The 13935-nt window shown below is 44.4% G+C and overlaps 3 protein-coding genes across 3 annotated transcripts in view; all 3 read right to left on the bottom strand.

Annotated features, from left to right (window-relative positions):
* Positions 1-13935, bottom strand: part of LOC144697392 (uncharacterized) — a 558602-nt gene that overhangs the window by 56614 nt on the left and 488053 nt on the right. The window lies entirely within an intron of this gene.
* Positions 1-13935, bottom strand: part of LOC144697062 (uncharacterized) — a 464933-nt gene that overhangs the window by 322775 nt on the left and 128223 nt on the right. The window lies entirely within an intron of this gene.
* Positions 2135-3005, bottom strand: LOC144697325 (uncharacterized). Its single transcript, XM_078569308.1, has one exon. It carries the CDS (start codon positions 2859-2861, stop codon positions 2478-2480), a length of 384 nt encoding a protein of 127 aa, XP_078425434.1. The 5' UTR covers positions 2862-3005; the 3' UTR covers positions 2135-2477.

Below are 13935 nucleotides of genomic sequence, written 5' to 3'. Positions count from 1 at the left end.
TTCATCTTTCTAATGAGGATTTCTAGTCTCCACATCTGAAGATCTCACCTTGGAATTTTTTCCAAAAGTCACTCCCACTTGGGCAGTTTCAACAATGGCCCACCTCGCATGGTTTCAATCTCTCCTGAGATTCCTTTTCCCTGGATTCTCGAGTACACTCAAGCATCACATTCCAAGCACAATTCCAGATCTTTGGCTGTGTCAAGCAGAACACCACTGCTTCAAAGAGGTACCCAACGGCCCGCAGCATGGAGTAACCGACCTTCAGCTGCCTTCTCAGGTCTTCAGGGCTTCTCTCAAGCTCACTTCACTACAAATATGCTCACTGCAGCTCCTTATTTAACTCTGAGCCCACCTCTCTGCTTCTTTCCTTTATCTCATTTAAGGGAACCTATTTCTGTTCCCGATCTTCATCCCGTACCTGGGACTACTTTTTGGGATTGCTCCCTGGTTTTGGAACTTTTCCCTCTCCCCCTCCCGTGTCCTGCTTCCTGGGATACCTACCAGGTAATGGCGCTCCATCTCAGGTCATCTGACATGCATTTCCGAACTGCAGTTCCCGACCTCCGAACCAAAGAAGGTGAGTTGTGATTTCATCACATGCCTTTCCAAATCACTGTAATATAACTGAAGAAAATCAAAACTAAATAAGTTGGCATTGAAGCTTCAACCTTCTTAGACCAAAAAGTGCCAAAGAGGGTAGAGCTTCTACAGTTTGTAAGCTCCGGCTCATAACTTCAAGGCTGAAGCTTATCTTTAGGGAATCGAACTTTTCGGTGCCTTTTACAATTCTACAAGTAAATTGAGATTCATGCTAAAAGGTTCAGTAATTATAACATTTCACGTTTCTCGGCACAGAAGCTGGCAGCATTTTAAATCCCAATTGTACATTTCTCTTGCAGCTGGTGTATGGAGAAGGTCATTTCCACTGTAGATCTGCCAGAACAGAAACATCACTGTGTCCCTGGATACGCTCGGTCTGCAAAAAGATAAAGTGTTTAATCATTACCATAGTGAAGGTCTTCCCTGTAACTCTAAGGAGTGAGAGGCCCCTGCAGTCATTGAACCTCCTCTGTCACCCTTGCTTTTGTATATTGTGATGATTTTTGCATCATGTCCTGTGGAACAGATGCTACCTCCCAGAGAAAGAGATAATCACAATATCTGGGACTTCCTGTGCCTGAGCAGTTTGGTTGGAATTCCATCCTTGCCGGGTGCCTTTCTGCTTGCTCAGCAATAATTGGCCTGTTCGAGCTGAAATGATATGGGTTTCTCATCCAACTCAACCATGATGCGTAGCTGCAGGAGAGTCAAATGGATACTGGGAGATATCCGTCTCATGGTGGTACAGCTCACAGTAGTGTTCAACCCAGTGGGACATCTGTTTATTTTTGTTGGTGAATACTTCACCATCTGTCGATTTCGGGGGGGATGGTGGGGGGCAACTTTGGTGATGGTTGGACCAAGTGCCATCTTGATCTCATCATACATGGCACATAGATTTCCGTTGTCACAGGTAGTTTGGATTTCTTGGTGTAGGCTGAACCAATGTTTATTTACACAGTATCTTCCTGTCTTTTGCACAGCCATCTTGCCTACTTTCAAGTTGTGCAGTGTTCTAGCTGTTTGGTTTATTTTGTGCATCAGGTGGGCTTTGCTTTTTGCTTCAATGACAGATGTCATCTTTGCTGAGTAGGTCTCAAACCAGCCTTTGTTATGGGTTCCACCTTTACCAAATGTTGCTGCTGCTGTGTCAGAAATGATTGAATCAGCGACTTCCAAGCTTCATCAATATCAATGTTGATTGATGAAGCTTTTATTGATGTGCCTGTAAAATATTTTACTGTTTTGCTTCATGTTCCTGGATAATTTAATTTTATGATGGAGGTGACACTAACGAATGTGTAAGTCAGTCAGAATTGTCAGCAAGGATTAATCAGCACTTTATAATTGGAGATGTAAATCAGTGCAACCTTTCTGAGACTGAATTGTAGATTTTGCATCAACGATCAATTTAGGATTGAAGCAAAAGTACAACATTCTATTGTAAACATGTTCCTGAGGGGAGTTTTTGTATTAAGGGGAAAGATCACAAATGGTGCTTTCAATAAGGGACACTGCAGCCCCGAATGTCAGTGACATCTCCAGAATATTAAACTCCAGCCAGTTATAGGGTTGTAAACATCAGCAAAAACAAACCTAATATTGTCAGACTATCAGTCCTGGGTGTGATTAACAGCAGCAATAAGAGCAGAGTCCAACTCCTGTAATCACTTGTGAACCCGCTGATGTCTCAGCAGGTGTTGTGACTGAGTGAATCCCGACCCACACAAGGAGCAGGTGAACGGTCTGTCCCCGGTGTGAACTTGCTGATGTGTCAGCAGTTGGGATGACCAAGGGAATCCCTTCCCACACACGGAGCAGGTGAATGGCTTCTCCCCAGTGTGAGTGCTATGCTGTTCACTGAGGTTGGTTGACTACCTGAAACTCTTTCCACAGGAAATACAGCTGAATGGATTCTCCTTCGTGTGCATTTGGTGGTGTGACTGGAGGGCGAATACCCGAGTGAATCCCTTCGCACACACAAAGCAAGTGAATGGTCTCCCACCCATGTGAATTCGCTGGTGTTCAGTGAGGATGGATGAAGATTCGAACTTGTGTCCACAGGTTGTGCAGCTGAATGGCTTCTTCTCAGTGTGAACTCGCTGGTGTGACTGAAGGCCGGATGACCGAGTGAATCCCTTTCCACACACTGAACAGCTGAACGGCTTCTCCCCTGTGTGAATGTGTCGATGGATTTCCAGCCGGGATGAAGAATTGAATCCTTTCCCACAGGCCTCACATTTCCACGGTTTCTCCATGGTGCCATTGTCCTTATGTCTCTTCAGGTTCAACAATCAGTTGAAGCCTTGTCCACACACAGAACACGTGTACAGTTTCTCCCTGCTGTGAATGGGGTGGTTTTTCAGGCTGTGTAACTGATTAAAGCTCTTCCACAGTCAGTTCACTGGAACTCAGGTGTGTATGTCTCAGTGATTTTCCAGTCACACTGATGTTTGAAACCTTTTCCCACAGACGGGGAAGAGAGAAACATTTCTCCTCCCACATTGAAAGGTTGATGACATTCAGGTCCTGGAGAATCGAGTGACTCTGTCACATCATGCTGCAATGTTTGTTTTGAGCTTCCTGTATGTAAATCCACCCGTTCTAATACCCTGGAAGAGGAGTTTACAACTTTCATCACTGTAAATAAAGAATAGAAATTCTGAACAGACAAACTCTGGCTTCTATGGAACATGTTTTCCTCCCTTGTTCCTGCAAAACAGTAAATCCTCATCCCACATACTCTCCCTTCTCCCCATGCTGGAGTCCAAACTCCAGAGTGACCAACCATACAGGATTTTACAGAAATGTCCCATATTTGAGTCAGCTGTCCTGGGCTTCCTGGTGCTGGAACACTGGTTGTCCCGTAAATTGGACCTTTCTGGTCACACCCCACACAGAACCCTTTCCCCTACTGTTCCTGTGCAGCCAATTCACCCCATTCCCCCCTGCCTCACCAGCTCTGGCAGCCCCCCACCCAACACCCCCCCACCCCGCCATCTACTCGTATTGTCTCCCATGACAGGCTATCGCTTAATTTTCTCCATGAGAGGTCATCCTGCCAATCTCCACCATTTCTTTCTTCACTCCTAGTTTTATACCTCTGTCTACTCTGGCTGGGTTCTGTTCTCAAGTGTGTGTGTGGAGTGAGAATATAATCAATGAATCAATCATTTTCTCTCCTGGTCACTGAGACCCTGAAGCCCCGCCCACTCTTTGTTGCATCACACAGAAAGTAAAAAGCCCAGGAGCTGCAAACGCAGGACCTGCGGGTTCTGAAGAAGATTCATACGGACTCAAAACGTTAACTCTGTCTTTCTCTCCACAGATGCTGTTAGACCTGCCTGCTGAGTTTTTCCAGTATTTTCTGTTTTTGTTCTTACAGGTTCTTATTGGGGGTTTGGGGCCTCCAGCGGGTGTTTTTGAATCCTCCCCGCCCACCTCCCAGGGTTTCCTTCCTTCTCACGGATCAGATTCCTCATTGATTTGGGCCCAAAGTGTAACCTCTTATTTATTGTCCCCCCTCCCCCATCCTCTGATGTGAACCATCCTCCACTCGCTGACCCAGGATGGCGGCCGTTAACCTGGGCCTGTTCCCGTTAGGGAGAAGCCCCGCAGCTGCAAACCAGAAGCTGATAATTATTCATAACGGTTAGTCCAGCTCACAATGCCCGGGGTGTGATTGACGGGAGGGATGGACCTATAGGAAGAGGGGATGCGGCTGGAGAACCTCAAAAGAGCGGCTGGTCCTCCAACCAATCGGACTGAATGAGGGGCGGGGCTGAGCCCATAACTCCGCGTGTGCCCGGCTGCACGCTGTCCCCGTTAAAGATGGCAGCTCTTAACTGCAAACGCAAAATATGCAACACCTGCCCCTTCACTTCCTCTCTCCTCAGCGTCCAAGGGCCCAAACACGCCTTTCAAGTGAAGCATCATTTCACTTGCATTTCCTCCAACTTAGTCTACTGCATTCTTTGCTCCCAATGCGGTTTCCTCTACATTGGAGAGACAAAACGCAGACTGGGTGACCGCTTTGCAGAACACCTGCATTACCCAGACCTCCCTGTCGCTTGCCATTTCAACACTCCACCCTGCTCTCATGCCCACATGTCCGTCCTTGGCCTGCTGCATAATTCCAGTGAAGCTCAACGCAAACTGGAGGAACAGCACCTCATCTTCCGACTAGGCACTTTACAGCCTTCCGGACTGAATATTGAGTTCAACAATTTTAGATCATGAACTCTCTCCTTCATTCCCACCCCCTTTTCAATCCCCTCCTTTTTTTTTCCAATAATTTATATAGATTTTTCTTTTCCCACCTATTTCCATTATTTTTAAATGTATTTCCATCCATTGTTTTATCTCTACCTTTTAGCCTATTTCGATCCCTTCCCTTCACCCCACCCCACCCCCACTAGGGCTATCTGTACCTTGCTTGTCCTGCTTTCTACCCTTAATTAGCACATTCCTTAGATAATATCACCACCTTCAACACCTCTTTGTCCTTTTGTCGATGACATCGTTTGGCTATCTCCACCTATCACTGGCCCTCTATCCAGCTTTACCTGTCCTCAGCACCCCCACCCCCTTAAACCAGCTTATATTTCACCTCTTTTCTATTTTTCCTTAGTTCTGTTGAAGAGTCTTACGGACTCGAAACGTTAACTGTGTTCCTCTCTGCAGATGCTGCCAGACCTGCTGATTTCAGCATTTGTTATTGAAATGTGGGAACATGATGAAACAATGTACAAACAATTCAGGGGCTGATTTAAAGGAATAACTAGACAGACAGGGAATGTCACCATTAGAACAAGGGGAGTCCCTGGTTTCAATATGTGAACTGGCAGAAGAGTTAGGACAGGTTAGAGAGAAGGTTAATGCTGTCATCATTCAGAACAACAAAGAATATAAAGGAAGAACTGATTTCAAAAGACACCCTCTTGTAGTGAGTATGAATGAGATATGCTGAATAAGTTTAAGAGGGGTTTTCTATATTAGACAATCACATTCAAATCTAGAACTCAGATGAGGAAATGGATTGGTGTTCGGTGAGTAAATCCAGATCAGTGTTTTACTCCAGGAAGCCTTAAAATCAGAGTTACAGTATTTCAGAACTGATTCCTGCAGCAATCACATTGTTAATTGTCAATCCGACCAATGGAAGTATTTAAAGTGGAGACCATAGGGGTGCTTAAGGATGATGTACACAAGGAATTTGTGAACTATCTGAGGATAACAGTGAGGGGAAAGAAGGGATCTGGAAAGCAGCAGACACTTAATGTTGTTCCAGGAGAAGTAGGTCCTGGTTGTGTATCTGTCAGGTTTTACACAACACATGGTCAGCCTTTGGTTTCACCCTAGATGAAGAATCTCTGAATTGTGCCATTCAAATCACTCGATGGGATTTCGATCATCAGCTCAGAGAGAGGAAGGTATTTTGTTACAGCTAATAAGAAGCAGCACACACACACAGAGACCCACACAAAAAGACCCATATGCTCTCAAACGCACACACATCCCCTTGCACACAAACTAACACACACAGCCATCCTCCCCCACACACTCTCAAATGGAACTGGTCCTGTGCCATCGGGTGGACAACACCACTCACCCTTACTAAAGCTGGGAATGAGTACTGATGTCACTAAGGGCCAAAATATGAGATAAATCCAAGTAAATATTACTCTTGACTCCCTTGTAGATCAAAAATCTGTCTAGTTCAGCCTTGAATATTTTCAATGACCCAGACTCCACTGCTCACTGGGGAAGAGAATTACAAAATCTGACGACCCTCTGAGAGAAGAAATTCCTCCTCATCTCCATCTTAAATGGATGACCCCTTATTTTAAAACTGTGCCCCCTAGTTCTAGATTCCCTCATGATGGGAAAAATCTCCTCGGTATTGACACTGTCAGCCTCGTCAGAATCTTCTATGTTTCAGTAAGTTCACCTTTCATTCTTCTAAATCCCAACAAATATGGGTGCAACTTGCTCAACATTTCCTCATCAGAAAACACCTTCATCTTAGGATAAAAGCAAAATACTGTGGGCACTGGAAATCTGAAACAAAAATGGAAAATGCCGGAAAAACTCAGCAGGTCTGGCAGCATCTGTGGAGAGAGAAACAGAGTTAATGTTTCAAGTCCGTATGACCCTTCTTCAGAGCTGAAGAGGAGTAGAAATGTGATTAAACTTATACTGTTTAAGGGGATGGAGCAGGTGAAGCTGGATAGAAGGTCAGCGATAGGTGGGGGCAAAGGAGAGATTGACAAAGATGTCATGGACAAAAGGACAAGGGAGTGTTAATGGGCTACCCTTATCACATTCTGCTTTCTTACCTTTCTTTCCCTTGAATGGATAAAAAAAGGCATCGTGTAGGATAATGGCTACTCTAATCAGACTGTTCCTCACTCTATATCGCACAAACTCATGAATGGGCCTAAGGCCACCACTTTCAGTCCTAAAAAGTGCCTGTCTACCCCAGATTACCCTGGAAGGGTAAGGTGTCTCAAAAATTTGAGCAACAGGTGAAGCTAGCTGTTTCATGCTGCTAGTATGCAGTAGCAATGTGAGTGGTATTTTCCATGAACAGGATCTTACCATCAAGGCAAAAAGACGTCCTGTCTATCACACAAATGAGTAATGTGGTATATGAATTTCAGTGCCAGTGTGATGCCAGGTATGTAGGCCATATGTCCCAAAGACGAGTGGATCATATCAAACAGAACATTCCTTCAGCTGTTTGCAATAGGCTAAGTAATGATCATACCCAACCAGCCCATGCTTGCAAAACTCAAAACATAGCGTCCAGCATTAGATGTAATTCCATGATTCGACAACACTTGCTAAACAATTCTGATTGTGCTAAAAATTGCACTGACAACCAAGTTAAGGTTATCAGTTGGTTGTGCAGTGTGGCTCACTTACTTGCACTAGAAGCCACCTATATTCACATGCACAGGGCCCTGTTCTTTGCAAAAAGAGCATGTCCACGTATTGCACGTTTTTCAATTAGACAAAAGTTCACTCCCCTTGGCAATCAGAGTCGACCTACCCAATTTGAATTTAAACAAAATCTTGGCAGTTAACTGTTCCTGGTGCATTAACCATGGCAATGCCTCTACCAATCAGAGTCCACCTGCCAACCAATGAGCACTCTCTTCTCATGCAGTGTAAATTGTTGTTTCCCAGACAGCTGGTATTCTTGCGAATCTGTCCTGATGAGTGTAAGATGAAAAGTTTCAACAGCATGCCTCTTTTGTCAGCAATACTGAAGGTGGTTGTGGTTGCTGCATGCGAAACATCTCAGCCTCAGGGCATATTTTGGAGCATTGGGCTACAATGACCTCACCATGATTATCCTGAATGAAGTCCTGTCCAATTATGTAACTGTGAATGGCAGCCTGGGATTGGCCGCTTGTGGTGATGATCCAACTAATGGTAGTGGAGAGGGACAGGACCTCTGCCAGTGAGTTCAGCTGATCAGAGCCCAGGGACACAGTGTGTGAAAGCCTGAAGGAGCTACCTGACTCTGACTGGTCTTTATGCAACTCAGAAATATTTCAACATCCCACCATTTAACTGTTCAAACTGTTTGAAAAAAATCAACCTGCTGGAGTGGCAACATGTTTTAACATTTGTGAGTAAATGTATCATATTTTTGGGGATTTTAATCTTAGTTTCAGACATTGAAGGAAATGTGGCAATGAGAACAACTCTTAATGGGACTGATTATAGCTTCAATCCGTTATAGTTAAAGGGGTCATATTTTCCTTATCTTATATGTAACATCAGATCTGGTCAAAATCGTGTTCCAATGTCAGAATCCCTGGGGTCAACTGGCCTGGAGACTTGGTGCCGGGTTGGAAAATGAGAGAGAGGGGTGGGGATGGATGGGCGCGGTGGTGGTGGAAACCAGCGAGTGCAAAGCTGAAGCCAGCCAGAGTCAACTTCAGGGGAGGAGAGAGGGGAATCAGTCAGTCATTGTGAATTTAATGGGGAAATTAAAAGGGTTTGCGCAGAAATAGCTGGACAATTATTATAAAAGGATTAGAGTCCCAAAAAAACCTCAGGAAATAAGTCAGACTCCAGATAAACATAGAAGAAAGTGTTTACAAAGCTGCTCTGAGAGTTAAAAACCAATGGGATAAACAGGATATATCTGAGCAGAAAAGAGGAAGTTGGTTGTGGGGCTGCAGCTAGTTTAACACAATCTCAGGAAATAGAGTGATACACAGAGGAGCCTCCCATATAATTGATTGATTGATTGAAATGAAACTAAGTCCATAACATTGCTCCAACCAATGAGAACCATATGAAAAGAGGAGATTGTGGAAGGTTCAGCAGGCTAGAATCATAATAATCATAGAATGGTACAGCAGTGAAGGAAACCATTCAGCCCATTGAATCTGTGTCGGCTCTTTTGAAGAACAATCTAATTTGTCCCAGGCGCCAGCTCTTTCTCTGGATCCCTGCAATTTACTTCTGCTTCACTTTTTCAGGCTATTAATGAATCTGTATCCACGTTCCCTATAAGACCAGACATGTCAAATTCTAAATAAACTAAATAAACTCTTTGTCATGTACTGTCTCTCCTCTTTCTTCCTAGCGAAATATATCCCCTCATAATTTTCTCATCTCGCACCATTTCATTAGCCTATTTCCTTGTGAAAAAAAGAAAAACTTGCATTGATTTTGTGCCTTTCATAACCACCAGTGTCTCAAAGTGCTTTACAGCCAATGATATAACTTTGAAGTATAGTCACTATCACAGTGTAGGAAACACAAAACCTATTACTATCTTCCTGACTGTTTACTACACTTCCAAGTTTCATGTTATCAGCAAATTTCAAAATTGTGCATTGTGCCTCAAGCCCAAGTCATTAATGTACATCAAAAACAGCAGTGATCCTGGAGAACTCCACTATATAGCTCATCCCAGCCTTAGCCAAACATCTATTCATCTCAACTCTCTGATTTCTGTCCGTTAGTCAGGGATCACAGCTGTTAGTGCCCGCTTTATACCATGGGCTTCAATTTAATTCACAAGTGGTGCTCATAAGTGGTGCTTTATCAATATACAGGTACACAACATCAACTGCACGGCTCTCAGTAAAAAAAGAAAACTCAATCAGGTTACTCACACACAATTTGTCTGTAACAAATTCATAATGTCTCTTCATTATTCGTCCATGCTTGTTCAAGTGTGTAAGAAATAATTGGAAGTCCCTTTAGACTGTCTGTTCAATAGTTTGAAGCTGAATAAATATTGGCAACATGGTTTTATTTAAACATAAATGAGAATTAACACACTAAAGATTTGAACAGCAGCTTACGGAGCACAGATGAGAATAATATGACCCATTATTGTCCTTTAGGTAGTAGGAGCAGCTCTATTTCTCACTCCTTCTGCTCACAAACAGGCTGCAATCTATTTAGGTCAGGGTCTCACTGAGAGGAGCAAACAACACTTTGGATTTTCTCATCCCTCTTCGCTGATGGCACAGTCCCCATGTGGGTTAATCCTGAGGTGTGTAAGAAATGTGTCCCACCTACTCTCTTCAATGTTTCAGAGCTCCTAAACACGGAACAGAAGGCTCCTTTACAACTGGGTTTAGGGTCAGGAAGAACAACGGTGAAAGCTGGAAAAATGCTGTCAAATCAGAGATTAGTGTCAAACTGTGATCTGTTCCCAACTGAAAGTGAAACGGCTGGTTTAAATTTCTAAAAAAGAAATGAATGTGGTAATTATTCCAAGACGCATTAAATTCTTTGTCAGCCCTGAGTCTAGGTTTTCGAAGCACGCATTAACCCATTTAAAATACACTTATATTAAATGTATTGTTTCAGATCGCAGATGGTGTGTTTCAGTGAAATAATGAATCCCACCCTCACACTCTCTTCATTGTGAACACACTGGTGTATCTAGAGGATGGATCAGATAACCAGTCCCATCCCATACATGGAGCTGGTGAATGATCTCAGGTCAACGTGAACTCACCTGTGATTCTGAAGGGTGGATCAGACAGTGAATCCCTCCCCAGACATGGAGCAGGCGAAAAGTCTCTTCCCAGTGTGACTGCATCAATGATATTCCATCTAGGATAAATCAGGTCCCTTCCCACAATCCCCACGTTTCCACAGTTTCTTCGTGGTGAGGGTGTCCTTGTGTTTCTCCATGTTGAATGATCAGCTCCTCATCCACACACAGAGCATGTGTGTATGGATTTTCCCTGCTGTCTATCATGAGCAGAAATGTTCACTCACTCTATATGAGAGAAGAGAATCACATGTACTTCTCACGTCACTGTCCCCTCAGTGGGTTCATACTGGAGAAAGGCTGTTCATCAGCTCCGTGTGCAGGAAAGGATGTACTCATGCATCCCATCACTGAGATGGGGCCATTCTATTGCTTTATCTGATTTAGAGACAGGAAACTCAGACCAAAGATCACATCAAGATCTGACAGAGTCACTCGATTAAACAGGAGCTGAATATCATCGGCCTCTGAATGTGGAAGGAGGAATGTTTGTCTGATCTGTCTGTGGGAAAAGATTTCAAATATCAGTGTGACTGGAAAAACACCGAGACACACACACTCAAGTGAGAGTGCTCCAGTGAACTGACTGTGGAAAGAGCTCTACACCCTGAAAATACATCGCACCAATCACAGTGAGGAGAAACTGTACACGCGTTTCTGTGTGTGGACAAAGCTACAATTGATCGTCCAACCTGGAGAGACACAAGGACTCCAGCACCATGGAGAAACCGTGGAAATGTGAGGACTGTGGGAAGGGATTCAGATCCCCATTTGTGCTGGAAATCCATCGACGCAGTCACACCAGGGAGAGACCATTCACCCTGTTCTGCAAGAAAGTAGGGATTCATTCATTCATCCAATCTATAGAGACACCAGCAAATTCACATTTGGGAGAGGCTGTTCACCTGCTCCATTTGTGGCAAGGGATTTAGTCAATCATCCAAACTGCTGGCACACCCGTGAGTTCACACTGGGGAGAGGGGTTCACCTGCTACATGTGTGGAAAAGGATTCTTTTATTCATCAGCGAGTTCACAAGAGATTACAGGGGTTGGATTCTGCTGTTATTGCTGCTGTTAATCACATCCAGGACTGAACCACGTTCACTCTGACTGTTGGTGTTTGTTTCTGCTGATGTTAATAACCCTTATTTGAAGCCCCCCAGCCAGGGTACATTCTGTTAATTCAGTGCTTGTTCCAAGTCATGATCAACGCTATTACCAAGGCCAGCTTTTTAATTCAAGATTGATTAACTGAATTTAAATTCCACAGCTGCTGTGGTGGGATTCGAATCCATGTCCAGAGCCTACAATTTCATAACCTGTCTTCGTGTTTTTGTGGGTTCTCTCAGCCATTTTTTCTGTTTTAAATCAATTTTACAGGGTATTGGAAGGGGATTTGCAGTCAGAACATTCAAACAAAACATCACATCAGCACCTGACGGAGTCACCCAATTTATTGTAACCCTATCGTATTTTGAACATGGAAGGACAAAGCACCAGTCACAGCAGAGAGAAACTGTACACATGCAGTCACAACGGGGAGAAACCATGGAAATGTGGAGACTGTGAGAAGGGATTCAGTTACCCATCTGAGCTGGAAACTCACCGGCGCAGCCACACAGGGGAAAGGTCATTTACCTGTTCCAGGTGCAGAAAGGGATTTACATGGTCATCCAGCTTACATAGACACCAGAGAACTCACACTGCAGAGAAACTATACATGTATTCTGTAGGTGGAGGAAGTGTCAGCCAATCATCTAGCCGGTCAGAACAGAAATGTAGTCACAATGGGGAGAAGCCATGGACATGTGGAGACTGTGGGAAGAGATTCAATTACCGAGTTCAGCTGGAAACTCATCAGCGTACACATATTGGAGAGAGACCATTCAGGTGTTCTCAGTGTGGGACTGGGTTCAAGACATCATCTGATCTCACTGTACACCAGCGAGTTCACACTGGGGAGAGACCGTTCAGCTGTCCTGAGTGTGGTAAGAGATTCACTCAATCATCCAGCCTGCTGATGCACCACCAAATTCACACCGGGGAGAGGCCGTTCACCTGCTCTGAGTGTGGGAAAGGATTCACTCAATCATCCACCCTGCTGATAGATCAGCGAGTTCACATTGGGGAGAGACCTTTTGCATGTCCAGACTGCAAGAAGTGTGATAAAAGTTCCAGTGAACTGTTGCGCCCTCAACGTCTTCACACTGATGAGAAACCCTTCAGGTGCTCTCACTGTGGGACTAGGTTCATACGATCATCTCAACTCATGGTACACCAGCGAATTCACACTGGGGAGAGGCCATTCACCTGCATTGAGTATGGGAAGGGATTCACTACCTCATTCACACTACTTAGACACAAACGAGTTCATAAGTAACTCCAGTGATCAAAATTTGCTGTTAATCATGTCCAGGACTGAATGTTTATTGGGTTCTGTTCCTGCTGATGTTAATAAACTCCAGTTATAGGGCATAGCATTCTGGGTAAAAGTCAAATAAATCAGCTTTGTTTCAACACAGTGTATTTGTCTTCTTAATATTTTTGTCACAAGTTAGTTCCTGTTGAAGGGCACACTGTCTCCCTTGTCTCCTTCATCCTCACCTCCAACAACAAGAGGCACATTGAGGAGGCAGTGGAGTAGTGGTAATGCCACTGGACTATTAGTCCAGAGGCCCAGGCTCTGGACATGGATTCGAATCCCACTATAGCAGCTGTGGAATTTAAATTCAGTTAATCAATCTTGAGTTAAAAAGCTGGCCTTGGTAATAGTGTTAATCATGACTTGGAGGAAGCACTGAAGTAACAGAATGTACCCTGGCTGGGGGTGGGGAGCTTCAATGCCCCTCACCATGAGTGGCTCAGTAGGACCACTGCAGACCGAGCTGGCTGAGTCCTAGAGGACATAGCTGCTAGGCATGATCTGCAGCAGGGGGGTGAGGGAACCAACAAGAGGCAAGAACTTACTTGACCTCAACCTCACCAATCTACCTGGCACAGATGCATCTGTCCATGACAGTATTGGTAGGACTGACCACTGCACGGTTCTTGTGGAGACAAAGTCCCGTCTTCACAGTGAAAATAACCTCCAACGTGTGGCACCACCACTGTGCTAATGGGATAGATTTCAAACAGATCTAGCAACTCAAAACTGGGCAGCCATGAGCAGCAGCAGAATTGTATACAAGCACATGGCCCAGCATATCACCCACTCTATCATTACCAGGGGATCAACCCTGGCTCAATGAAGAGTGCAGAAGGTTATGCCAGGTGTCAACCTGGTGAAGCTACA

The sequence above is a fragment of the Cetorhinus maximus genome, chromosome 23 (assembly GCF_964194155.1).
Source record: "Cetorhinus maximus chromosome 23, sCetMax3.hap1.1, whole genome shotgun sequence".
NCBI classification, from domain to species: Eukaryota; Metazoa; Chordata; class Chondrichthyes; order Lamniformes; family Cetorhinidae; genus Cetorhinus; species Cetorhinus maximus.
This window is presented reverse-complemented; position numbering and strand designations above follow the sequence as displayed.

Coding starts and splice junctions, on each gene's coding strand:
- LOC144697325 (XM_078569308.1), bottom strand. CDS start 2,861: ATGGAGAAACCGTGGAAATGTGAGGCCTGTGGGAAAGGATTCAATTCT.